The sequence below is a fragment of the Platichthys flesus genome, chromosome 6 (assembly GCF_949316205.1).
Source record: "Platichthys flesus chromosome 6, fPlaFle2.1, whole genome shotgun sequence".
NCBI classification, from domain to species: Eukaryota; Metazoa; Chordata; class Actinopteri; order Pleuronectiformes; family Pleuronectidae; genus Platichthys; species Platichthys flesus.
Window position 1 is genome coordinate 9,351,289 of NC_084950.1, and position 27,994 is coordinate 9,379,282.

The following is a 27,994-nucleotide window of genomic DNA, read 5'->3' on the forward strand; positions in this document are numbered from 1 at the left end:
CAAATATGCCCTCAATGTGCTGCTGAAGCCCGTTCATAGAGACCTTATGGAACCCAAATCCCACCTGTGTGACAGATACTGGGATAAACACCTCACGTGGAAACATAAGACACTGAAATAAAATTATTGCAGATCACAGATATTTAATGTGTTTTTCTAATCTTTAGGGCCTTTTGGTCTGGTTGTGATCTTTTAGTTTTTTTTATTATTTCTTTTTAATTAATGTACATATTAATTTCAGTAACATACTCAACATAAAGGACACAGCACTATCTTAGATTCGCTATTGTATATACATGATCTAACTGACAGCGATACATATGCAGATAACACCCTGCTTCCCTCCTGCCATATCAACATTCAGTGAAATCCTGCAGATAATATGAGGTGCTTGTTTGTTCTGGTCGACTGTGACTGAAAGCAGCAGAACAAGAAGCCAAACAGAACCAGCGATTGATGAGGACGGTCGGGAGAGGTCAAACCTCAAAGCCTAACATGTCATGTAGCAGTCGCCTGCGGTGAATGCATCGAGTTTTAGATCAAACCTCTCCCCTTTGTAAGGTGCTATAAAATAAGTAGGTTGTTGTGTAACGTGTGAACGCTGTAATCCTTGATCGGACTAAAAGCAATAAATAAATAAATATGGGACTGCGTCGCCATCCGTCCTGTCCTTCATAGTTAAAAACAGATCAAAGTCTATCCATTTACATAACTACAAAACTTCATATTCAACTCTTCATTAAAGGTTTAATTCCACTTTGACACTGAGTCTGAGAATTAAGCAAGTCGCTCTCACTGCACAGTAGCCACAACTCGGCCAAACAACTTCACTGCCACGTGGTCAATCCAGTCGTTCCTTTTCCCTCGCTGAAACCGCCAAGTCAAAAGCAAAGCAGAGACTAGAGCGAAATCCAACAGTTCAACAGTCGGAGGTGGGAGGATATGGCTTTTCAGAGGACCTTTGACCTTTCTGCTTTCTTGACCTGAAAGTCACATCAATCATTGCAAAGCACACAGTGACAAACCACGGTTTAACACGATTAAATTATTTCCTGTGACGCCTCCCCAAGGCGAAGCTCACCGAACATATTTCAGGACGGGACAAAAGTAAAAAAAAAACGGTTCTGTCAAATTCCTACAGATGTGCCGACAGGTAACGCGCAAGGGCTGAATAAAATGTCTGCAGGGCTAATGACATTCAAAGTTCAATTTCGATCATTACAACTTTTCAAAAAGAACCAGTCGTAGATAATCTCTACTTACTCAGTCATTAATACCTTCAAGAGAACTCAGAAGAAAGTCCCCTCCATTGGTCCTAAATGTGAGTGTCTCTTAATTAGTGTGGATGAGGCGCCTGTATGTCTACTCTCTATACATGTATTTACAACACACACTACGTCTTGTTTGCAACACAGGGGTAAGCTCCGACCAAGGACGGTTCACTGTACTCTCTCTACTTTGCTCCAATGTCACTATCAGTAGAAATCTAATCAGCAGTTTGTCAATATTGAACAAATACATATTTACAGTTAATCAAACTCCCGGCCTCCTGATTCCACACCGCTCCCGTACTGATTGTTGAGCTGCTTGCCATTCACTTGGATATGTGTACTTCTTGTGTGTGTCTGTGTGCATTAACCCTACTAGCCATGCATTGAAAAGTGAAACAGCAGTAGTAGGTAAGATCGTTTTTTCTTTTTTTGTCATTTCAAAAGAGGAACCTTTAAATAAACAGGTGCTCAGCGTTTTAGTTTTATATCATAGAAAAGGATCAAAGAAACAGGCAATCAACCCATCGCGGTGAGAGAGACAGAGAGAGAGAGTGAGAAAGAGAGAGAGAGAGAGATGAAGTAAGTCGCATACTGTAGAAATGAAGTTCCCAGTATTTAGAGGGACACAGAAGAGTATTTTTTTTAACTATGGAGAGAAGACCCCCACTCACAGTGCCCTCTGGTGGCAAACTTGATGAACATACACAAGCTGTAGAGGAGGAAGGTGGTCGTCGTGGCAACACTTCTTACTCTAGGTAAATGTCCTCAGTCGGGCAAGCGTACTCCAGGTGTTCCTGGTAGTACTCCTGGAAGGCTCGACTGCAGGAAACACAGGTGAGAACATGATGAAATATCTGAACAATAAAACGTAGATTAGGTCTTAAATATGATATATTACGTTATGAAACGCTTTAGAATAGTTGAGAAAAGTGCAACTGTGATTTTTTTAATGAAAGGGTTTATATGTTATTTATCTTCAACAAAACAAAGGATGATAATCCATGTGCAATGACGGCAAAGGTGCACAACTCCTCTCCTTCATTTTTGCATTCAAAATATAATAATATTTTAAAGGTTATTTTGAGCTTTACAGCTGCACACATTCTCTCAATTTGATTCTGTCTCAATTCTACCTGAAGTGTAACTCATGTGCAGGTAAGAAAAAGTTCGGTTGAAGAAGTAATTTTGCCTGAATTCAATACTTCAGATTGTAAAATGTGGCTCAGGAGGGACCATTCACCAACAGGGGGGGTCAGTGGTTTGATTCCCTGCTCCTCCAGTGGCTTTGGACAGGACACTGAACCCCAATTTGACCTGCGGGCTGTGCCATTGTAGTGAGAATGGATGCGTTAGCGCTTTCCTAATAAATGTGGAAACACCGAGCTGATCTCTTCGAATCAAAGGACGGAAGCTGTTTTTCATTTCTGCCTTCGTCAGTCTGGCCCCAAGAGAAAGAGCAGGATGAGAAGCTGAGTGATCATGTGATCAGTTTAGCTCTTATTCAGCTACCTGACATCTTTAATTATTCAAATCTGACCTTACACACAAGCTCACACACAAAAGAACCTGGATCATTGCGTTCTTATCCAGCTTCAATATGGAGTACAAATATTTTCTAAGACGTCATCATCAAACCTGAAGACCTGGAATTGAGGCTTGATATTTTACACTTTAGTCATAAACTTTAAACACAAATGCAATCAAATACATAGAACTTGAGTTAGGATAATAAACATAAATGCACATCTCTTTCTATATAGTTAATTATGTCAAATAAAAGTTTTCATGTAGGTGCCATCGAAGAGTACTTAAAAAGGGATATAAGCTAAATATATTTAGCATAAATTACAATCTCTTTTATGGACTGTTAGCGTTTCAGCATCTTGGCAATTACAGAGCACTTAGAGTTTAAGTCGAGTAAATATGTCTACTCAGACATGAGTCACAGAATAAAAAGATCATTACCGTCTCATGGTATGTGCTTGATGTATAGTAACTGATCTGATGATGCAACTCACCCAACACACTCTGCTACAGGTCGCATGGACTCCTGGGAAACAAACACATGGCAAGCAAATCGGCTCAGCATGGGGTGCTTGGTGATGAAGCCAAAGTAGCTGCAGAGAGAAGGAAACAGCGTGATGCAATCAGTCGGGTGTTCCAAAGGCAATCTGCAAACAGCACGGAAGAAGCTTGTTTGTTTACCAGTTGTTCCTCGGATGGCAGCCACAGAACGAGATGTTCTTCATCTGGAAGAAGTGACTACATCTGTCGTACTGAAGAGGTGCGAGAGAGGGATTCAAACTCATTGTGTACAGAAAACATGAATATTAGTTTGCATTCACAGTATTAACTTAGAAATGAAAGGAAATGGGCCAAGAAATCCATCGGATCAATATGGTGAGATCATTTTTGGTTTTGGGACATTTTCACTGATTTCTCTGAATAATAAATGAGTCCTGATAAGATGCAGATCCAAATGAAAATCATGATCAAGCAGTTTTAAATGTGGTTTCATAATGGAAATGTGGGAGGATTTATGACCTCTAGATTTTTTTATGCTAAACTCTACTTCAGGGGTCAATTCAACATACTTGAAACAAATTGTGGTAACTCGTCCATATAGCACTGATACAATATTATTGCATTCATTATTTTTCCATACCTCATCGAGGGTGTCAAAGTCATCCTCCAAGCTCATGATCAGTTTCACTCCCTGCAAGCTAATCTCCAACTCACACAGGGAAGGAGGTCGCACGTGTACCGTCCGTTTCCTCGATATCGCAATCTAAGCAGCGGAAAAGCCTCCATGTAAATAAAACATCATTTCACACTGCAAGCTGTACGTGAACATATTTGTTTTTTTTTCCACTTTGCTTACCTTCTGCATGGCAGCACAGAGAATGCCGTTTCCTTGGTGATAAGGTACTTCAACAGATCCCAAAAACTGAACGTTGAACGTCTCAATCCACGCTGGATTTCTTTTCATTCCTATATATGATGTGGACACACATGCACAACATGAGACTCCTCTGCCTTTCATAATGACACAGGTGAGAATACAAGGGGTTTGTATATCTGTCCACACTCACCCAACAACTCCTTAGACTGGCCCATGACCTCATGGGCATAGAAGGCAGGGAAGATACCCCTCTCCCCTGTCCGCATGTTGTAGCCTCTGTACCAGTAGTCATCCTCTTCTTCCTCCACGTATAAAGGATCGTCCACGTCCAGCTCCAGCTCATCCGCGTGTCTGGGAATGAACCTGCAGGGGGCAGCAGAGAGGCAAAGTAAAAATAATCAAATCACCTCTGACACCATTTGTCCTTTCATGGAATCCTTGCAGCTGAGCATCCTATAGTCTAGATCCTATAGAATCTATCTGGGTGTCAGGTGACTCCCAGTGGGGAGCAGAGAGAGAGAGATAGGAGGGATGAAAGAGCTGACCAGGAACGATAATGGGGTGGAGAGAGAGAGAGAGAGAGAGAGAGAGAGAGAGAGAGAGAGAGAGAGAGAGAGAGAGAAGAGAGAGAGAGAGAGAGAGAGAGAGAGAGGGAGCTCTAAATGTGGAGACGTGATTACTGACAGTGGGCTGTGGTAAAGCAAATGCATAATTAAACATGCACAGGGTGCAGTTGTATGAAACTTGGTGGAAGGATGCAAACAATATTAGGATTTATTTTCCATTTTCTTCAACATTGCAAGATATGATGTTTTTCAAAATTTCCATTAATCTCTCAGAGAGTAAATCATGGATCTTGAAGGAAAAATCCCACTCTCTTCTCTAAATTTAAGTTTCCCTGTACTTCAGTTTTGCTGGTTTGTCCTCATTTCTAATCTGTTCATAATGTTTCAGCTTCTCCCTGTGTTGCCTGATTTCTTTTGCTTTCTGTAATTTTTCTGAATAGCCACTTGGAGTTGCTTGTTTGGATTAATTGCTGCCTTCCTGTTTGGTCTGCTTTTGTATCTGCCAGTAACACAAAACATAAAAAAGCTCCCCTTGTTGTCCTGTGGTTGGAAATGACTGTGGTGGTATTACCTGTAGACGGCCCTGTGTGTCTGGTCCTTCTCCTCGCCATCGATGGTACAGGAGAAAAGTCCAAAGGATTCTGTACCTATCAAGCGAAGAGACAGGAAAAAGCTTTAAGAATTTTCCGAGAGGAAGTCCAAATTAAAGTTGATTGGATGTGTCAAAAAAAAAGAAATGGGGCTGGACGCCTTCTAATGAGCCTTCATTATGCAAATCACCCTTCATTAGAGATAAAAATCTTGAAAAGAGAACACTGATTGATGGTGGTTGTACTGGGAGGCAGAGACCTCCCATTCATCTTGTGGGATCTTCCTGTAATATTTGGAACAGATATAAATGCATCATGCTGACAGTAATGAGTTAAACTCTGATAAAGAATATTCATCCTAAGGACCATGGAGGGATAACTGTACCACATAATGCTAAAAAGCTTTAACATGTCGGATATGTAGTTTCCACTGGCTTGAGTTCCACGTTTTGGTAAAAACAGCTATTCACCTTCTTGCACAGAGTTAAATGACATCATTACTCTCTTTTCTGTACAATAAATGAGGTCAACACCAGGCGACGGTTAGCTTAGCTTTGCAAAAACACTGGTGGCAGCAGAAAACACATCCAACGAATAAATCTGACTGTGAGATTCTTTCTTCATCAGTGACACCATTGGATTTTTCTGTGAGGATGCAATAACAAGTTTATGGGCTGATCAAGGGTCAAAGTGGCCAGAATAGACATTAATATGTGGAAAAAGTACAGCTAGGGATCACATCTAGTACTTAAATTGATTAAAAAAGAGTTCCCCCATGATATAATAGTAATTTTATGAAGTATCTTTGCATCCAATAGGATTTTAGACCCGACCTGGTGCTTATATAGTTTATGATGATGTTGTATAAATGGCGTTATTATGACAAGGACACTATTACAATATGACATTGTCATTTAATCTAGAAAGGGCAGACAACAGTGCCCTGCTTGTGCGCCTATACTGGTGTGAAGGAGGCCTTCATTCTTTATGCTAAACTAATTCTACTTTCAGACGGACAGAGTCATGACTTTCAAACAGCATTGTGTGGGACTTACTGGAGGAGCGGGAGGTGCTGTTGACGAACACGTTGAGGAACTTCTTGGAGAATGGGAGGTCAGCTTCAGGGGAGGAGTCCTCGGAAGAACTGAGAAGTTCTGACCTCACCTTCTCATCATCTCGACCGTAGCCCACCTCCCTCCTTCCCAAAGGCTCGTCGTCACATAGCGTGGAAAGCTCACTGTCATCACTCAGAACAGAGGTGCACCTTCTGAGGCTGACTAGCTCCAGCGTAGTATTTTCATCCACCACTAGTGTGTATTTCATGGAGTCATAGGCCAGTTCATCCTCTTCATTCGACGGCCTCAGAGCCAGATCTTTCTCACACAGTGGGAGGTCATGGTCGGATAAACGATGGTCTTGCACACTGGAATCGATTGGCGGTGAACTGTCCAGCTCCAAGTCACTACCCCTGAAGGACTGCTTCCTCATGCCACTCACGAATGGATAAGAGTCCCCATCGTCCTCCTCTTCGTCATTGTCTGTGGAGTAGGTAAGGCTGAAGCAGCGGTTGGTCTGGGTGGTTGGGATGTCGAGCGTCAGGCTATGTTTGACCTCCGTGATACGCTCAAGAGAGGCTGTCGAGCGGCTCCCCGGCCTGGGCTCTGTCTCTCGACCTTCGTCCTTGTCGCTGGCCACACTCTCACTGAAACTGGGTGAGTCCAGATCCTTCCTTCCCTCCAGCATCGTCAAGTCGTTATTGGGCTCCTCATCTTCCTCCTGTCTCCTGCCATTCTTCAATGTTTTTTCCGTCAAGTTCTTCTCAGAGTCTTTAGTGGTATACAAGGAGCTGAAATCAGCGATTCCACTCCCATTGTTTGTACAGCGCTCTAAAATGACAGGGGTTGCTGTGTCACCAGTAGAGTTGCTCATATACAGACGGGGGCTTATAACTACCCCTTCGTTTGAAGACTCCACACTTCTTCTTTCTCCAGGCTCCATCCTTTCCATTCTGTACCCTTCACCCTCTCTCTCTTCTTCCTCTGATTCCTCCATCTCTGCTTTCCTCTCTCTGTCCTCATCATTGAAGCCATCTACCTCTCCAATGTCTGAGGATGGTGAGATGGTGTCTGACACTGACACCTTCCTCTTGAAGCACTCCTCGGGACAGCTGATTGGGTACGAGCCCTCTGAGATCATCCTGTTGACCAAGTTGCTGAGCAGCCAGGGTGAGTCGGAATTCTCACTTAAGTCATCCTCACTTTCTGATTCTGAGTCTCCCTCACTTGTTCCATCGTATTCATCTGAACTTTGTATAAGCCTGGGTCCCACTGGCAGGTAGAAGGAGCGTTTGAAGCTCTCCAGGCTGTGGTCTGGTTCTATCTGGAGAACCATCTGTCTGGACAGACTGTCCTCGCAGCTTTGGGCCGGTGGCAGAGTCTCATCTGGGTCAGCCAGGTGCTCGCAGGACAGCTCATCATCCACATTCTGCAGCCCCATCAGAGCTTGATCATCATCATAAGGCTCAGGGGGTAAGATTGGCGAATCAAGAGGGGATGGTGTAGCCATTGTGGGTGAGGGTAGAGGGGAAGGAGATGGTAGAGGAGATCCTTCTTTGATTGGGTCGGGCTGGCCCAGAAGCAGAGACGCTTTCAGTCCAACAATACCACTGTCCTGCTCCAACTCAGTGTCTAGGTCCAGTTCCTGGTCTGATGTAGGTGAGCTAGCTTCCTCAATGGAGTTGGTGAGATGAGATGAGCGTCCACTGCTACTTTCATCACTGGTAAGGTCAAGCTCTGTCTCTGAAATGGAGGAGATCATGTTTGAGACAACAGGACCTCCACAGGCAAACGCTGCCTCCAGCTCTCCTTCAATGTCAGAGTCAGACCCCGGAGAACTGAGGTCCTTTTCCTGGTCTGAAGTAAAGTATCCCCGCTGGTTCATATCTGCTATCCCTGGATCGGAGGATGGAGAGGTGGAGTCGTTAGCTGCTGCCTCCATGGCAGAATTTGCTTGTGTATCTGTACTGTTGGACTGCTCAAGAGCCTCTGAGTGGCTGGAGGACATATAGCTGGAGAAGGAGACAGGCTCAGAAGGTTCAATGCAGGGGAACTCGATGTATGCTGACTGATTCTCCTTACACACCATATCATATGTCTCCTTACACATGAACTCCACTTCAAAGTCCTTCTCTAGCTCCTCATCAGTCAAGGGTGTGTCAGCGCCATCATTGGCTCCCATGGGTGCAGTGGATGACAAGCAGTGACTGGTTCCATCTGGGTCTTGGTCATTCTCCGGCTCGATACCTGACTCGCTGGTGATTGTGTAGGTGTCGGTGGTACACCGGTTTGAGTGTTTGTGATTGTGGTGGCTGTTGAGGTCATGGTCCACCTCTGTGTCTGAACACTGGGAGTGCTCGTCTACGGAGGGAACTCTGGCTGTCTGGATCAAAAGGTCAGCTTTTGGCTCAGTGACATCACCGGAGCGCGAGTGGGACTTAAGTTGACCGAATGAACCTGCAACGATAAAAAGGTGGAGAGAAAAATGAAGGGGCGTCAGAGAATAAAAATAGACAATGACATCTGCTCTTCATCTGCTATTGTGCAATTCTCAAATATTTGTGATGTTTAACATTTTATTTCTTTTGCATGTTCTATTTATTCTGTTTTTCATGCTTTTACTTTCATATTTTAATCCTGTTTAGCAACTTCTTCTTCTTAGCTCGGTTTATTGGAGGTTGGCAACCTGCATGAAGGTGCATTATTGCCATCCACTGTGTGTTTCAACATCCTACTTTTTCTTCCCCTGAGTTTGGAACATGCTATTTAATTAACTTTGACTTTCAAAAAATGCAAAATGAGAAAGACGATAGGTCAGAGGACTTGTAGAGGTCAGACATAGTAAATATAGAAAGAAAGGACATAAAGACTAATGAATGAATAGACATGCAAGATGTAGATCTCTTTCACAAGTTGATGATGGATGAATAAGTTCAGCAAACTCTTCTTACTTCACTAAAAACACAAATTTCATTTCTTGATCCAATTTGGTTTGTAAGAATGCTTTGCTGAACTTTTAGTCAAATACACAGCACGACACTGATGTCAATGAAACAAGCTCTGATCTCGCCCGGTGGGCCTTCGTGTTACCGTATTCTGGCCTCTCGCGCCTGTTGCCCTCACTGTCGCAGAGTAGGGGCCTGTGAGGGGACTGGGGATTCCCTCCCTCCCCTGTCTGTTTGTGTGGAGTACCTTTGGTCTGAGACCCTGGTGCCTGGGAAACTGGAGAGACTGGGCACTGGCCTGTCACATGGCTGCCATCCTCCAGACATGAGTGAGTTGGAGACAGACGACCTAGAAGAAGAGTAGATGTTGTAAATGGTTATTATTAATAATCGCCAGACTTCATTTGAAGGCAACAAGAAAATGGAATAAATGTGTGTGGCAATTTCAGAAACATACAACAGAATATAATTTATCTCAATTGTAACATATACTTATTTGTAATTTTTGTTTGCCTCATTTGAGTTTATCAATGTCCTTGTATTGTATTATATTATATTACATCATATTATATTGAGAGACATTACTCGAGAAGTAGGATCAGGTTGAAGTAGTAAAGACAATCAGGAAATTTCCCCCTAGGTCAAGAGTTTTCCAACTATTATTCAACTGATTAATTATGAATTATCAATAATATATTTATCTTGTGAATATAAAGAAATAATTAAAACATCTCCACTGTCCACACCTGATTTACAATAGCTAACTAATCATGTACTCACCCTGTGAGGTGGGGTTGCGCAAGGAATCCTGCCAGCTTCCTTTCTTTGGGGACTGACTGCTGTTGTTGTTAAGAGAATCCTAGTAAAAAAATGAGAGAGGAAGGTCTTTAACAAGCGTTTTGATAGTTATTATTTAAGTTTACATTATGCATAATCATTGTTTATGTCTTTGGGAGCAGAGCTTCTGTTTGCTCACCTGCGACACAGCAGTGGTGAGGTTCAGCGTGGTTGGTCTGCTCTTTATAGTGCCAAGGGTAGGGGAGAGAGGAGGGGAGGCAAAGGGGGATGGGGTGGCATTGGGGTCAACCTCGTCATCCTCTTCCTCCTCGTCATCATCGTCTTCGTCATCAATCATCTCAAACTCTTGGAAGTCGTCCTGGAAGGAGCAGATCGGGTGGTGCATGTCACTCTTCTCCAGAATGAGGGAATCCTGAACCCAGAAAAGAAAGAGAGCGACAGAGTTAATGATGAAGAAAGAGGATGAAGTACAGAATGTTTTTACACACACTGATTACATGTCGGACGAAAGATACTTTAATGAAAGCATCCTTTCTTCTGACGGCACAGGGGAAACTAGTCTGTAGTGAGCAAACACAAAGGGTAAATGGCTGCTACCTTGGATTCACTACACACTTCCTATTTCATTTAAAAAGTTGCCAAGAATGAGTCTGAGAATGAAAAGGAGTAGGAGAGCACAGATGGAGGACATGGCAACCCAATGTTTGACACATATACACACTAACCCTGTATATATGTACTTTTATAGTTAGTCATAACTACCCCAACATTAGATGCCGATATAAACATCTTTATTGGCAGAGGTAAAATGTGACATCGGACTCTCTCGCTGACGTTAGTAAAAGCCGCCAAAGCATCAGCATCACTGTTGGTGGGTTTGTTTGAGCATCTTATTCTTACTTTAAATGTAATTGACAATTCAAACATCAGGATTGATTCATCTGGTTTGCAGGTGGAACAGCACTGCAGTTTCTGTGCCGCCGTTTCAATGGACAAATCAAAGCTCATCCTCTCACCGTGCACAAATCTGCTGACACCCGGTGCATCCACTTTATGCCACAGCACCAGAAATCTACTTTCAATCTATTACCCAGAGAGCACACATGAATATTCAAAGTCAAATAAATGTTTCCCTGTGATTGAGCCGGGAAGACGTGCTCTGAAAAAGTTGGCGACATAGATCATTATTTACAGCTAGTTCACAACCTACTGTCAAGCCTCACTATGCTGTTTCCCCACACCAGCCCATTATAATCCATCACTGGGGCGATGTGACCTATAATATGACGGTGTAAACATATCCTGCCATCCCTCAGCCTGGGTTGTGAAAATGCCACATCTGCTCGGGAGAATAATCTGCGCCGTCAGGAGAAGTTCTGCGAGGCCGACGGACAAACAGGCGAGCTCAGAGAAAAGAGAGAGAACTATAAAAAAAGAGTTGTGTCATGGCGAGAATCGATGCCCATGGTCTGCGGTTCCCAAGGGCATCCCATCCGTCGCTGTGCCTGTCGCCCACCAGCCTCATACAAGCATCTCCTCCTGCTGGCAGCGGAAGTGAACGAATTTAAACCCTCTCCCGAACTCACAAGCATCAGAGAGTGCTAATGTATTATATTCAAATGAAGTGAGTCTGAAGGCAAACTGGTATTACTTGTTTTGCACGAATACACTCAGACCCATACAAACTGTACTGATCCGAATAAAACCTTATTACCTGAACCACGGAGATTATGTTTTCCATTTCCATTTGTTTAATGGTTTGTTTGTGGGCTTTATTATGAAAAACTAACGGACAGATTACCATGAAACCTGGTTTACTGCGAGCAAGAGAATTGTTTTCTCTTGATTTCTCAGAGAATAGGTCATGGATCCTGTTTTTTAAGAATCAGGCATGTTAAGGGGATTGTTCTTTATTAGTGTGTCCAATGATCCAGATTCAAATAGAAATCTGGATCTAGGGGATTGAAATGTGGTTTCATAACAGGACCTTGATGGAGGTATGTACTCGACTGAGTCAAAGTTACTTAAATTTCCTGTAAACGACTCCTTTGTTGTCAGTTCTTCTCTATTACAGCAGCTCAATAGAAAATGTCTAAGGCTCAAGAGGTAAAATCAGTCTTCAATGAAACCGAAGGTTGGTGGTTTGATCCCTAGTTCGTTCGGTCCACGTGCCGAAGTGTCTTTGGGCAAAATACTGACAAATGCATGAATTTCCTATGACGTACCATTAGTGTTTGTGGTGTAAGTGAAGCACTGTTTATATTGTGCTGTGCGAATGGGTAGTTCTGGATCTGGACCCAGTGGTCGAGCCGTGGGATACTTCCTGTACAGGTCATCAGTCCCTTACAGGGCTAACAAACAACCTTTCTCTCTCATTCACACCTAAGGTCAATTTAGTCTACGATTAACATAATCCCGATCTGCATGTCTTTAGACTGGGAGGAAGCCAAAGTACCTGGAGAAAACCTTCACAGGCACGGAGAGAACCTGCAAACCACACAAACAATAACCTCAAACTAGGGTTCAAACGCCTTCTTTCTGTGAGTTAACATGCATTTCACCGCACCACAGTGGATATCAGACCATATAGAATCCATTAACCATTTATTGAGCAATGCCTTTGCATACTGCTGAGTTAGCAGAGAAATATTCCTGTGATAATTAGAAGATGAAGGCAGAGCCACGTTTGATCTCTAGTGAGCAGAGCACGGGCTGGTTCAGTCTAATTCTGTATCTACTGACTGTGCTGCTGCTGCTGCTGCTGCCGCTCATCACAGAACCGTGAGGTGGCAGCACCACTGTACAGCACTGGCCTCAGCAGCCAACGGAGCTGAGGCTTCAGGTCGGACTGCTTGGGAATCCTGGTTAATAAGCTGATCAGCTGACGTAGAGAAACTGAGAGAAGGATCTTCAGTCGAGAATCGGCTTCACAGCTTCACATATAGAAGCCGGGAGATAAGCAGTGTTTGAGACGTAACAGATAGCAGTGGGTCCGAAAAACTAAAAAGGATAGTGGTGCCAAGCATTCTCACTGGCTGGAAGACATCTGTTTATTGACCACGTTTGCAACGCTGTCCAAATAGAGAAGATATGATGGTTTTCTGGTCCTTAATGACCTTTAATGAGAACATGTTGCCTTTGTTCAGCTGAGTTTTTTTATTTTATATTGTGGAAGCTGTCTATGTCGTGCATAAAATCACTGGTGCATCGCTGGGCATAATTTATTTTGTTTTTATTGTACAATTAAAGCAATTGCAACAGAGTTAGTTTGCAGCTAATTTTGCATGTGTTGTCCCTAGGCAGTTAAAACAGGAAAATAAAGAGATAGTAATATCCTTGAAAGTCATGAGCAGTATTGATTCAGTAGATAACTCCTACAAACCTACATTACAAAATCACCAACACTGCAAAATATCTATTTGTCTGTACAATAACACTACACAATGTGCCCAGTTAAATCAAATGTAGCTTGTAATGTGGTTTAGCTTTGTGCTGGAATTTATGACAGATGCAGATTTCTCTCCTGTTAATGGAGACCCCCTAGGGGGTGATGGCCTTCCACCTGACTCATGTGGGTCCTAGTGGTCTTCACGAGAAAAAGAGGAATCAGAGGGAAAATGAGGCAGAAGCCACAGGGACAAAAGCATGTGAACTTGTTATGTTTCAATGCTTTGAAGGTCAAGAAAAAGCCAAATGACTTGTGAAAACACATTGATAATCCTGATCCCCAGATAGAAAGGAAGGACTGAACTACAACTGCAGAAACATTTTGGCCTTTGACCTGAAATAACCATTTGCAAAATTAGACATTGATCGTGAGCGATCTTTAACTGCATGCCCTCTGCTTCAAATGATAGATGAAGCTATTTTAAGGCACGATGCATGTGTGTGTGTGTGTGTGTGTGTTTGAGTGTTGTTTGCTTTCACATCCCATAACGAATTGGAATTAATCAGAGCTGGGGATTGGGGCCGGAGGATAATCCCACTGTTTAGATTGGCTGATCCTCGGGAACATCAAAGGCATGCTGTCCAGTATGAACGAATCTCACTGACACAAAAAAGCAAAACCATCAGCAGAGTTCAGGGCACGAAGGAGGCTGACGAGCTGACAAAGTGTCACAAGCCCTACTGATGCAGGCAAAGTAGAACACCATGTGAAATACCCTCTGCATAAAGCTCTGTCTCGCTCTCCTTCCTCTGTTGTTCAAACATGCAGCTGGACGTGTCCCCGATCCATCGCATTTCAGCAAGATTTCCTCCTCTGGGCAATAATGAAACATAACGAGGACCGACACTCTCTCGGCCCTGTGCTTTCTCGAAGTGAGCAGTCAGGGCCTGTGCTGATGTGTGTCTGATGTGTGTGACTGCATGTGGGAGGCACAGAGGTGAAAAAGGGCACTGATGCCTGGTTCACTACTGTACGACCTCTTCGGCATGAGAGGGGAAAAGATGACTGTCTAAAGTCGCACTCCCTCGGGGTTTTTCAACATCCTATCGAAAAAAATACAACATCATTGCAACAGAAGGGCTTTGCTCACCATCCATAATGTGTTTTTGTTGGTGGATTAAAGTGAAGGGAGCGAAATATCCAGCACAGATTTATGCCGAGAGCTAAACCCTCAGAGCCAACCATGCCTGAGCTAAATCACGTCGGCGGAGAAGAGCAATAGGGAGAGGGAGAAAAGCCGGGGAAGGAAATCTGTCAGGGGGAGGAAGGGGTGGTGAGGTGGTAGAGAACAAGGGAGGAGGGAATCTAAGCTCTGTCTCCAACACTCTGCATAGCAGGGAGGGAAGACATATCGGAGGGAGGGAGGGAAACACGGAAGGAGGGAAGGAGGAGGATGTCTCTGCATAGCAGCAAACTGCACTGGGTCACCCACCCTCTGCTGCAACTGTGGCTCCACGCCACCGGCATCAAACATTTACATCCAACAGGATGGAGAGCGAGAGGTCGAGGGAGGGGAACGAGATAATAGTTCAACATATGTAATTGTCTAAGATGGTCAGACATGTAGGATGATGCTTTGAATGTCTCAGTTATTTGCATATATTTCAAAACACAGTGATTTGAGTAGCACGCCTTGAGGACCTGCTGCTTAGAGTCAATGAATGTACACCTGGCTGTTTGCTCAGATCCAGCGTGAAATGAACTGACTGACAGGAGTATAATTATATATATAACATATGTTCATGTTTAACCTTGTTACTGTGTCTTGAAATGTGCTTTATAAAGTAAGTTTATTATTATTTGTAATTACTGTAAAATAAAACGTTTTTATATCAGTGCATATCAGCAAGCAGAGATACCTGCTGTGATGTCTGTGACAGGCTCGGCTGAAATAGATCATATCTATAACTGCTTTGTAAAGTTTTTATAAATGTAGAAATTATATGCAAGTTTTCATTTAAACATATAAGAGACACACCTCAACAAATGGGTAAAATATCAATGACAGGATCAAGCAGCCTCACCTTCTCGTAAGGATCAGAGTCATAGTTGAGTCCAATCCCACAGTCATCTGTAATTTCGGAGAGATCCTCATCATCAAACTCCTCCAGGCTGATGTCATGGGATGGCCTGGGAACACATGAGAGAGACGCTCACTACATGACGTAAAAACAAAACGTTGATACAATACATGATATAATTAGTGTGTTTCACCAGTGAACGCTCCAGAGGGATATTTCTCATTGATATATGCTCACTTAGGAGGCCCTGATCTCAGGGAAAACTACTGTAAGTGATGGCCTGTCATGTTCTAAATGGGTCTCAGTCTCGTTTACTGGAACCCACACACCTCAATCTTCTCTTCTCAAAAACAGACACATAAAGGTGAAGTGAAGTACTTACAATTAAGTTGATTTGACTGTGAGCTGTTTGTATAATGTACAGAGTTGTAGGTGAAATATTGGTTGTTGCCTTTTTTGGGGGGTAAAGTTTCCCAGCTTCCATTTACAGCTCCATCACATTACAGCAGGAGGTGAATATATCTCTGTAATGAGCCGTTCTATTGTAAGTTTGTTGATGAGGCTCCATCTCATCTTTGGCCCATTAGTTTCAGCAGCCTCTTGCTTCTACAGCAGCCGGCTCACAATGTCTGGAGGTAAATGCTGCATTGCAGTTTTCCTGTTATGGAAAGGACACTCCACTTATTACGTATGGTTGCAAGCTTACATCACAAACACACAGACACACACACACACACACACACACAAACACACACCCTACACACACATGTGTATATATATATTTATAGGGATGTTATCTATCTACACAATGTCAAATGTACCAGGTAACAAATGAGGATTTGCTGAAGCATCTCAAAGGGAAACAAAGAGTGAGTGTCCCTATGCTGCTGGACTGTTCTAATGCACAGCGAGGTGCTACTGAGAGAAATAATGGGAACTGTAAATAAAAGGGTAAAAATGTGGTTTACAATTAAAGTTTTGAGTGTAAAGAAGAGTTCATTTTCAAAAAATTATAAACAAGTCATTCTCAACACTGAGCTCATCCTGAACCTCAGTGATGTTTTGTCACAGCAGCCGTTATTAGCCACTCAGGAGAAGTTTGCTTTCCAGGTTTTATGCCAGAAGCTTTTTTCTGTCAGAAAAGGTTTCAGGCTCTTCAGGATAGAAAGCAGCAGAATCTGAGAGCGACTTGTAAACAGGTTGTGTTGGATGAATGGGTCAACCACTTTCATCCAGGACACTGGGGTGTACAAATCCTGTAATATCTTTGTTTCTCACAAGAAGCCTTTAAGGTAATGCCAGTGCTGAACACAACCTGGTACATGTCTAATAGTACGTGGTCTGGCCCTCAGCAACAAAATAAAACATAACCTCTGACACATTGCCAACTGGAGGTTGTGCTCACAGAGCAAATATAACAACATACTGAGTTACACTGGGCAACATGCAGGACTTACACTGTGAAACAATGGGTAACACTGAATACTGAGGGAGACTTAAGACAGTTAATCATTGAGTAACAATAACTAATGTTTCCAGGGGGGTGCACTTCCCGAATTAGACTAAACCTCTTAAACTCTCTTAAACAAAATGGCTTTATTCTCTAATGACCTTGTGAAGCTAAAAACACTGGTTTGTACAAGCTCAGGAGTGTAGTTGTCTGGCAGCAATTTTCCAAGATATGATCTTATAAATGTTTAATATTTGCCCATGAATGGGTTGTTTTCGTTGCAATTATTAACACTTTACACAATTCTACATCCACTACAGACGCCTTCAACCCCAAAGAATAAAATGTTATTAGGTTTTGAAACATAAACTATTAACATAACTTTTTTTATAACAAACATTGTATGATGTATGAAAAAAATATAATCTTAATTTTATCAGAGGGTAAGACAATGCTATCAAATGTCAACATATTAAAAGTTATGATAAGCTGAAGAGCACAATAAGGTTTTGATAAAACTGTGTGGTTATGATAAAACACATAGATTTTCCATTAGTGGAAAATGTTGGTCTCCTGAAAACTATTAAACTTGACCTTGCTGTTGATATATATTTAAATAATCAGATAAAACTATTCTAAAGTGGTTCTCAAGGATTTAGTACAGAATAGAAACAGAAAGCCTATATTGTCATCTTGGTCATCATCACCAAGAGCATTCAAACAATTACACAATTAACCCTTATTACAAATGGTTTAAATTAAATCACGATATCGATATATAAGACGTAGCTCAAGCATCAAGAAGAAAAGACGGAAGCAGTTTGTGTAATATAAACATGAGATTTTTAAGTGATGAACCAACGTTTTTACTGTGACCACAGTATTATTCTACTACCCCAACTGAAAAACTGTTTACTATGTGGTTGTTATATAATATATCTAATTAGGACGTTTTTTTTGTCAACGTTTGTGCAGCACAGAGTGTTACATGTACAAATAAACTCTGAGGGTCACCCTGTCTTAACTGATACGACTGAAATCTCGATAAGAGCCTGGCTGATATGGGACCACACAGGCGTGTATATAAAGTCTGTTCAGATCCGAGCTGAGTCGGATCCACCCAGGAGAGCTGTGTGTACAGGAGGGATCATGAAGTGTCTCGTTGCTGTTCTGGTCTGCGCCGTGCTTGCAGAGGGAGTCGTCAAGTAAGGAATCTGTATTTCCTAATTCTAACTTCGGAATTCTAGCATGAGAAGACTTTAAGGTTTTGCTTCCTTCTTCTTCCCCAGGATCCCTCTGCAAAAGCACAAGTCGATGCGCGAGGCCCTGAGAGAGAAAGGCATCAAGCTGCCGTACCAGGACCCGGCTCTCAAGTACCAGGCCAATGAGTTTGCTGGCTCGGCCAACATGTACATCAACAACTACGCTGATGTGAGAACGCCTGGGTTTACACCACTTTTGCATAATTTACACCCCCAAATAAAAAAGAATGGTGCTCTGAAACTAATGGAGGTGTTTAACCCTAACCCTTTTTTATTGTGCTCCCCTCTATCTCCAAACAATGTGTTGTCCAGACCACCTACTACGGAGCGATCAGCATTGGAACACCCCCTCAGTCCTTCCAGGTGCTGTTTGACACCGGCTCTGCCAACCTGTGGGTTGACTCCATCTACTGCAGCACTCAGGCCTGCAGTGAGTACAAACCTACAGGATTTAAACTCTGAATCCTCATCTGTCACGTTCCTCAGAACATATGTGCATGTGAAGAACATCTCCAGAGGACTTAAAGGTTCAGTGTGTTAGATTTAGGTAAAAGGGATCTATCGGCAGAAGTTGAATAGGAAATAATCCTAGTGATGTTTTCACTTGTGTTTTTCATCGAAATTGTACGAATTGTTGTTATTTTTGCCCGACTTTGAATATTTACATTGGGAGTAGGTCGTCTCTATTGAGGCCATCATGTTTTCTACAGTAGCCCAGACCGGACACCTTAGGAGTTTTTATGACAACTGAAGGCTTCTCCTTCATGCTTTGAAGGGGAGGGCGAGGGATATTCAACTGCAATATGCAACTACACCACTAGATGTCACTAAATACTACACACTGAACCTTTAAAGCTGATACAGGCTGAGCACACAGTACATACTGATGTTGTATTTTTTTCAGCTTACTTCCAAGAGATCCCACATTGTATATACACGGTATTTTTTTTATATTTAGTGAAGATACAGACATGCAAATCAAAAAAAATAAGTGACTACTCTAATTCAAATTCAGCTCATGATTTCTAAAATTAAGGAATAACTGGAATGTTAAAAGGCTATGTTATAGACATAGGGACAGCTTCAGAGAAATGGCTGCAGAAATTAATCCAGATCTATTTTACAGACGCACACACCAAGTTCGACCCCCGGCAGTCGTCCACCTACTCTGCCAAGGGTCAGACCTTCTACCTGCCCTATGGAGCTGGAAGCCTGTACGGGACATTTGGATATGACACTGTCAATGTAAGCCAAGACATCGAGAACAATCAGTTCAACATGTGAATGGTTGCCATGTTTTTCATTCACTTTTAGCAGACTACACAGGACTGAGTCATACTGAGACAGACTCTCACCAGGGAGCAGGCATTCATGTGTTGCCTCGCAGCAAAAACATCCCTGTATTAAGTTGGTCAGACTTGCATCATGCTGGAAAGTGTTTATACCCAAAGATCAGTGCAGCAGTCTTATGTGTATTAAGTATGAAACTTGTATTTTAAAGTAAATATATGAATTTTTACTTATAGGATACTCAGGGAAGTCTATAATAATATAGAATTAAAATAGGGCAAAATAACAGTGGGCCTACCAAATTCAATATGCTACACATTGATTATGTATGTGTACAATCTAAAATTTGCATCTTCTACTGGGTCTTATTGGCTGGTTTTGGACCAATAGGTTGGCGGGATTGTGATCAACAACCAGGAAATTGGTCTGAGCACAAACGAGCCTGGCCAGAACTTTGTGGTGGCAAAATTTGACGGCATCCTCGGCTTGTCCTACCCCTACATCTCTGCCGGAGGAGAAACCCCCGTCATGGACAACATGATTTCTCAGAACCTGCTGGGTGCCAACATATTCGCTTTCTACCTGTCCAGGTGAAACTGGTCAAATAAGATTTTTATTGTACGATACACATTCTCTCCTCATAAGGAGCTTGCAGCTGAGTTTTGGTTGTGTGGTTTAGGGGAGGACAGCAGGGCAGTGTCCTCTCTTTCGGAGAAGTGGACAACAGCCTGTACCAGGGCCAGATCTACTGGACCCCAGTGACCTCGGAGACCTACTGGCAGATCGGTGTTCAAGGGTCCGTGCTTCTCCAACATTTAATAAACATAAATCAATCTTCTGTTTTTATCGAGAAGTTAGTGTGCTAATATTTGTGCAAGAAAAAAACAACTTTGGGCACATGCTTCCTCCCACAGATTTGAGATCAACGGTCAAGAGACAGGCTGGTGTTCTCGGGGCTGCCAGTCCATTGTCGACACTGGAACCTCCTCGCTGACAGCTCCAAGCCAACTCCTGCCTTACATCATGCAGGCCATTGGGGCCCAACAAAGCCAGTATGGGGAGGTAAGACAAACTGAGGGACAGACAGGCAAACAGACACTCACTCACCCACAAAGCAAAAACAATCAGAGAGTAAGCCGCTGTCATTATTTCCCTGTTTGTATGCCGCACCATTTACATTCACATATCTGCACATGAAACCTCTCACACACTTTCTCTTCGTTGTCCTGACCCAGTACATGGTGGACTGCAGCCAGATCAACAACCTGCCGACTCTGAGCTTTGTTATCAGCGGTGTTGCATTCCAGCTTCCTCCTTCTGCTTACATCATCCAGGTAAGTTACTACATTCATGGCTGTGAAGATTCATCCAAGTCTTGATATATCCTTAGATTTACCACATTCTTGCAAGCATGTATCTCTGTGGGTTCATACACCCTTAACGGTATTGTTTTAGTGTACCGGCAGTAATTTGCAAATTTATTTTTCTCCGCCTCCCATTAAAACAGAATGGATACCAGTCCTGTTCAGTGGGCATCACCCCCACCTACCTGCCCTCTCGTGATGGCGAGCCCTTGTGGATCTTTGGAGACGTGTTCCTCAGAGAGTACTACTCCGTCTATGACCGCACCAACAACCGTGTCGGCTTTGCTTCAGCTGCCTAAGTCTTGTTTGTAAAATATGGGTTCATTTCAGTTAACATATTTGTTAGTGTGAAATTTACCCCACTAAATATAGCAGTGTAGTTCTTTTAAATCTTCAAATTTGTGTAGAAAGGTCTTGACAAACATAACCTGGTTACAACCGTATATTCAAAAAAGAAAGAACTTTGATGGGAAAATGAAATGACATAATTATCAAGCAGAATAAAGGTGAAAATCTGAGCTTTAACCTGTCTTAAGTTTTTCTTTATTGTAACAGCACAAACCCTGGGATGAGGGACATTAAAGGGGTTGCCTTCCTTTTTAATTAACCTTGGGCCTGTGTTTATGTGTGTGTTTGCGTGTGTGTGTGCGTGTGTGTGTGTGTGTGTGTGTCCAAGTACTTCTTACGACAAATGGTGATTTTAAATATCATACAATCCAGGCGCATACAAAGACTACTCTAGAAAAAGCTAATCAATGAAGGGCCAGCGTTTAGAAGGATCCATTGGCATAACTTGAATATAATTATCTGTTTTTTAAATGTAAAATCACTTTAAACTAAAAATCCTGTGTTTTCTTAGAATTACCATTTATATCTACATTGGATGTGGGTTCTCTTCTAAGGAGTCCACAATGCTGCACCACCATGTTTCTACAGTAGCCCAGAATGGACAAACAAAACACTGGCTCTAGAGAGGGCTTGTCATACTTTTGACATTACCTGAAAGCTAAAGTAGATTCTCCTACCCACTTAAGAAGGGAAGGGGGAGGTGAGTGGTATTCACGTGGTTGTAATGTGCATCCATTTAAAATGGTTTTCTCAACCTCCCAAACCTAAGTGTGGTCTGTGGGGGTGATTAGAGCATCGGAACTCTTGCCACCATGGATACACACACACACACACACACACATACACACACACACACACACACACAAAAGAGCCTGTCTTAAACCAGGAGCTATAAGGTCACTAATGAGCTTCTCGAATATCCAAACATTCAGGGAATCTTTACTTGTATGTGTGAGTGTGTGTGTGTGTGTGTGTGTGTGTGTGTGTGTGTGTGGTTCACAATGGAAACACACCACATCAATGCACCTGTCACCACTGCACAATATCTCACGTTTGATCGATTTGAATAACGAGTTAGAGAAACGGAAGCTTTTAGGAGGAAGAGCTGAGATCAAGTCAGGAAGACGAGAATCTGCAACATGTTTTTCAAGAGAATACAAAATCTGTGATTCATTATTCAAAGAAACCTTCATTGTGAAAAGAAGCAATGCAACAGATTTGGGTCCAAAGTACAGACTCAGGAGGCTTTTAATGTTGTTTGTGATTGTTTCATTTTGAAACTAATCGTGCTAATGTCCTAAAATGGACGTGGTAATGATCTGCTTACTCATAGACGCACATAAAGTCAGTCATCCAGAGTCAGTGTCCCTGTCACTCTGGATAATCCCACAGAACACACTCACAATGCACACCCAAGATTATTTCATGGGTAGAAAGTACAATAGTGTCAATCAGAACTGATCCACAGGGACACTACAGACACTATAGTGACAGTGTTTCTGGAAAGGGATGGTACTGGTGAATTATCTCAAAGGTCATTGGTCAATGCTGTGAGCAAAATAAAATAAATTAATTCGGTGCCACAGGGTCTAGATGAAGATGATGCCAGAAAGATGCGGAGAATGTACCTGATAGACGACTGTCCAGCTCTATGCACTGGCTAATCAAAAGCAGCCATTGAAGGACTACAGACAATTCAGAATGGGTTTTAACCAAAACCAGAATTAGGGATCATATAACTCTAGTTTGAGACAAGGTCTCCAGCGCTTTCATAATTCATTTCAAAGTCCGTCTCTTACTTTTTAAAGTGATCTTATACCACTATATTGTTCTATTAACAGCGTGACACTTAAGATCCTCCACAGGTGCACTTTTGGCCTCTATGCTACACTATTAGACTTAGTGGACAGTTTTCAATGACAACTGATACGCCCCATAACTCACAGCTTTTTGTTATTCAAGTTAATTGCTATTTCTTTTTCATAAATGGTACTAGAACCCTTCATGTGTATGTATCTGGATCTAAAGAACATGCAACTATTCTAGTGGTGACATGCTGAGAGAGAATCCTACCACAAGAAAACCAGTCAGCACAAAATTACCATTCACTGATCCTGCACATGTTGCTGCAATGACACACCCAACTACCACCAGTGAGAGTTTTGTTCTAGAGCTCCTCGTCTCCTCAGGTCTCACTCTTTTTTTGCATTCTCTCCTCTCCTCTGTCAGATTGAAAACAATCTCTCCTTCTCGCATTCGTTCTGACAATTTCTCTTTGACACAAGTTCACAAGTTCACGTAACTGTCACATTGACTTAGGCTTTATTTAACTTTTTTTAACAGGGTCGAGTTTTAAAGCCTCGACACAATAATTCATTTTAGAGCTGCAATAATTAATCGATTCACTTCAAATGTAAATATTTTCATGATCGATAGATTTTAAAAATCACCAAAATCTAACATTTTATGATTCCAGTTTCCAGAAAATGTTTAGATAATGGTTAAACTCATTATCTTTTGGGTTTTTGGAAACGAGATATTTTTAAAAATGTCAACTAAGAAAATTACATGATATTACATCAGATATTTAAAAGACCAATTGCTTAAACAAAAACTAATTAATGTTGAAAATTATCACTGGTTGTATCCAGTCAAAGATCCAGACACTAAGAATATCAATTAAAGCAAATTGTTAAAATAAAGTGTGTATGTATAAAAAGCTGAATAGTAGATATATGTATTTAAAATTTGACAAGAGACAAAATTTGTAATTTTGGTTTATTTCCTATAGTCGTTACGCTGAGAGGAAATGAAAAAGACACTCTATACACGATACTAAAACAGATTCAAGGAGAATCAATGATGTCACAGTGAAGCTGCCTTTGACTTTATTTATTGTTCCCATGTGAAAACCATGAGCACCTGCTTCACAGTGACATCATCTTCAGGGACAGTTGATGTGGTTGTCACTGAATCATTAAGATCAATTTCCCAGGCTTTTCACTCACAATCTGTCTCCAGTAATACCACAAGCAAACACCGCACGCACACACACACATACACACACACACACACACACACACACACACACGTATGAGTCATACATTTAACCTAATGAAGCACCCTCTGTTTTCTTTGTCAGATCCAGACCTGAAAGATCACGCCATTTTTAAATTGAGATGATGCATCGGTTTGCTCTTTGAGGGGGAGTTGGCCGGATTTGTATTAATGAAGTCATCAGATTTGAAGTGAATGCTGCAGACTTGTGGGAAATGTTCACATGTTGATGGTAAAACAATCTCTTGGACTGGTTAAATATAACTTATGCCATTATTGTTCAATGGAAAAAATAAAGCTATAGCAGCTGTGAAGATTTGACGGATGAAAACATGGCAAGAGGAAATATGAAACCACCACGAGGGAGACAGGATTGGGGGGGGGGGGGGCTTAAGCTAAAATGAATCTGAATCTGATTTAAGCCTCTTACCCCATGGTAACCAAACCCATCACCACCCAGCTCCCTCCCTCTGCCTCCTCCAGCAGCCTTCAAAGAGTCAGAAGGCAAAAGTGGAACATTGACTGCTCATCATATGTTATTCTAAATATGAGGGGTAGAGGAGGTGGAGGCTGATAAATCTGTCAAAGTAAAACCCAAAAAAATACTGAGGAGCTGGAACCAGCAAGTTTTGCTCCTTTTGCTGAAGAAATGACTTAATTGATCCATTATGTCAATTTTATTTTGTGTTGCTAAGTAATTGATTATTGGACTGATAGTTGTAACTCTCGTAGAATTGTCTTTCTTCAGTTGTATATGACCGGATTTATAAAAAGCTTCTGTCATATCTGTGATTGCACTAACAACGTACCTGCTCTATATATTCTATTTCTATTTATTCTAGTTCAATGTGAATTTTTTATACATTTTAAAATAAAGGTGGAAACTGTCATAGATTGATTTGTTGAACTCAAAGCTTGTTAAAACTGGATCCAAAATGGAGCCTTTACAATAGAGGTGATTTTTAGTTTCATTTAGCCTAGTGAATGCATGCTTTTATTCCTACCTAGAAAATGTGGATGGTCTTCATTTCTGCAAAATTAAGTAAAATTGAGCATTAATGTTTCCATTTATTATGTTCATCCTATTTTTATGGATCCAGTTCACTTAGTTGAAGCTGAAAGGAATAGTGCATTCACATTTGCTTTTGGCAACAGAGGACAAATGTAATGTTAAATGATTAGTACCGAGGCATACAGCATGTATCTGTGTAAACGCTTGTATTTTCAGTGGGGAGAGTGCGTCCTCTGTTCAGGAGAAATTAGAGTCAGTCATAAATTTCTAGTGCTCTGGGAGAAACAAGGCTCTCTTAAGGATTATGTTGCCCATTGGAAACCAAGGTTATGTAAAACAGATTACTGTACCACACCATCACAATGCAGGTGGTTTCATCCATAAATCCATGAATCAGTCACATATAGAGATGATATGAACATATACATGAGGAAAGCATGGATATACATACAAAAATCTACAAATGCAGGTTTTTTTCCGTGTTCCAGATATAAGTATTTAAATATGATTCACTAGAATTTCACTGTTTAAATCTTCATTTCATGGGATCTTCCTCACAACATGTCATGGAAATCGATGGAGGAGCTTTTGCATAATCCTGCAGAAATATAACCAAACAAACTAATTTAGACAAAAAACATCACCTCTTTCTTCCTTCTCCACCTCATTCACATAATATTGACACACTGCAGAGACATGTCTCATCAGTGGTCTATAACACTGCCTTCTATTTTGAACAGAGAAATTAACTGAAAGGTTGCCTCTGTTGTGGTTGACACAATGCCCAAGCAGATCAATGGTGTGCATATGGAATGTCCTGTACCCATTAATCCACTGATACTACTAAGATTAGCTGGCTCATGCGCCTTTTTAAATGCTGTAGAATTCAAAATGTTGATGTAAAGGACCAAGCTTTGCTCAGTGCTATGAACTGAGGTCAAACAACAACTCAGCTTTACAGTATTGATCTGATATGATCCTCTCATGAGATGAAGCTACAGTCTGTAACTAAATCCATGCATGAGTGCATGTTGTGGATAAAAAAAATCCCACTGGGAGCTGCTTCCTAATGTGATTGCACTCTGTAGGACATTGGACATGTGGAGACAGACACATGGACAATGAAATGCAATAATGCGGAGAGCGTCCTCTGTCCATTTGTTTCTCTTCGTCCTAACACAGGAATAAAGTGATTTTATATAGATGTAAAAATTATCAATAGCACAGAAATGCCATTGTTTCCTCAGAGGAAGGCCTTGCATCAGGAAGTGTAGCATGAGACTGAGGAGAAATGCAACGCGACGTGTCTTATACTCAACATATGTACACAAACAGTCATCTGAATATTGCAGCAGCCTCCACACAATTTCAACCAAACCTCACCAGAGAGTTGCACCATTTCTCCTCTTTCGAGGCACTGACAAGCAAACCCTATAAGACCTGAACCATGCAGGTCTTCTAACATATAACAACCTGGGTTATTGATCTCTGGGGAAAAACCTCTCACGGTTGTGCTGAGGCCAGAAGAAAACGCAAGCAGATTTGTGCGTCGCAGAGGTCACATCAGAGGCGTTTGAAACAGCATCAATATCAATGAGACTTCCGTAAATCATTGTTCAGCACCATGCCCTTGCCTGGGTTGGACTCGACAGGGCGTGGGCCTCGCACAGAGAATGCGCAAAGCTGGGGACTGTCGCGACAGCTAAGGATCAGTCATCTGCCACATATTTCAAAATCTCGCCCCAGTTGTCATGCTTCGGTGACAAAATACAGCAGCTGTCGTTGTTTTCATCAGTTCCCAGACACAGACAAGCGGCAGTGTTGAGCCGCAGCATCTCCAGGCAGGAGCAGGCCTGTCGGGTTATTAGAATATCAGGCTGCTGCCCAGGCTTTATAATGTGCGCTTCACCACAGTCATCAAAACAACACTGATGGGTGCGTTTCTGCTCTTTAGTGGCTTTGCTGACCTCTCTACTCCCCTGCACATCCTCCCCCCAATATCCCTCCTCTGTCGCTCCCCCCGTGTCAGCTCTTACCTGCATCCGGGAGGAGACAGGGAATGGAAAGTGGAAAGGGAAAACATCTCAGCCCTGTCCGCCATCTTCTTCCACAGACGAGTCGCGAGATCTAATGCAGAAAATCACAGTGGAAGCTCAGTCCATTCACGATCGCGGGGCATCGGACGGACGCGGCCGTGGACAGAGGTGTTTTTCTCTCTCCCTCTTCCTGTCTGCGGCCCCACGGCTAACCTCCTCCCCCCCTCCTCCGCTTCCTGGCCGCGAGCCTTCGATCAGACGCGCCCGCACAGCAGCACCATGAACTCTGCAGCAGTCCACCATCCACACGGGCGGGATGGAGAGAGAAACGGGCGTCGAGGCTCTTCAGAGACAGATCGGGGCACCGCAGAAATGTAACAGACTATCCTACGTTTCGCCCCCAGTGCGCCCACACGGAGCGTGAGCGCGCAGTGTGCGTCCGCAGTCCGCGTTAGAGCTCTTCAAATGTCTGCTGCTGCTGCTGCTGCTGCTGCTGGTGCTGATGCTGCGATGCTGGTACTGATGCTGATGCTGCCTGTGACACACAACGGGTTGGGGGCCAGCAGTGCGGAGACAGAG

The 27,994-nt window shown here is 42.4% G+C and overlaps 2 protein-coding genes across 2 annotated transcripts; one reads left to right on the forward strand and one right to left on the reverse strand.

Annotated features, from left to right (window-relative positions):
• Positions 1-381: 381 nt before the first annotated feature.
• On the reverse strand, positions 382-27,989 carry mapk8ip2 (mitogen-activated protein kinase 8 interacting protein 2). The gene is made up of 13 exons (XM_062389451.1): positions 27,416-27,989; positions 15,600-15,705; positions 10,306-10,539; positions 10,110-10,188; positions 9,475-9,678; positions 6,385-8,841; positions 5,311-5,386; positions 4,364-4,536; positions 4,153-4,262; positions 3,937-4,059; positions 3,477-3,547; positions 3,290-3,388; positions 382-2,090 (listed from the first exon to the last, which is right to left on the reverse strand). Exons 1-13 carry the CDS (start codon positions 27,478-27,480, stop codon positions 2,018-2,020), a joined length of 3,870 nt encoding a protein of 1,289 aa, XP_062245435.1. The 5' UTR covers positions 27,481-27,989; the 3' UTR covers positions 382-2,017.
• On the forward strand, positions 18,196-21,481 carry LOC133955456 (gastricsin-like). Its single transcript, XM_062390304.1, has 9 exons — positions 18,196-18,251; positions 18,336-18,477; positions 18,621-18,738; positions 19,435-19,553; positions 19,989-20,188; positions 20,278-20,394; positions 20,513-20,660; positions 20,834-20,932; positions 21,106-21,481. Exons 1-9 carry the CDS (start codon positions 18,196-18,198, stop codon positions 21,259-21,261), a joined length of 1,155 nt encoding a protein of 384 aa, XP_062246288.1. The 3' UTR covers positions 21,262-21,481.
• Positions 27,990-27,994: the final 5 nt, after the last annotated feature.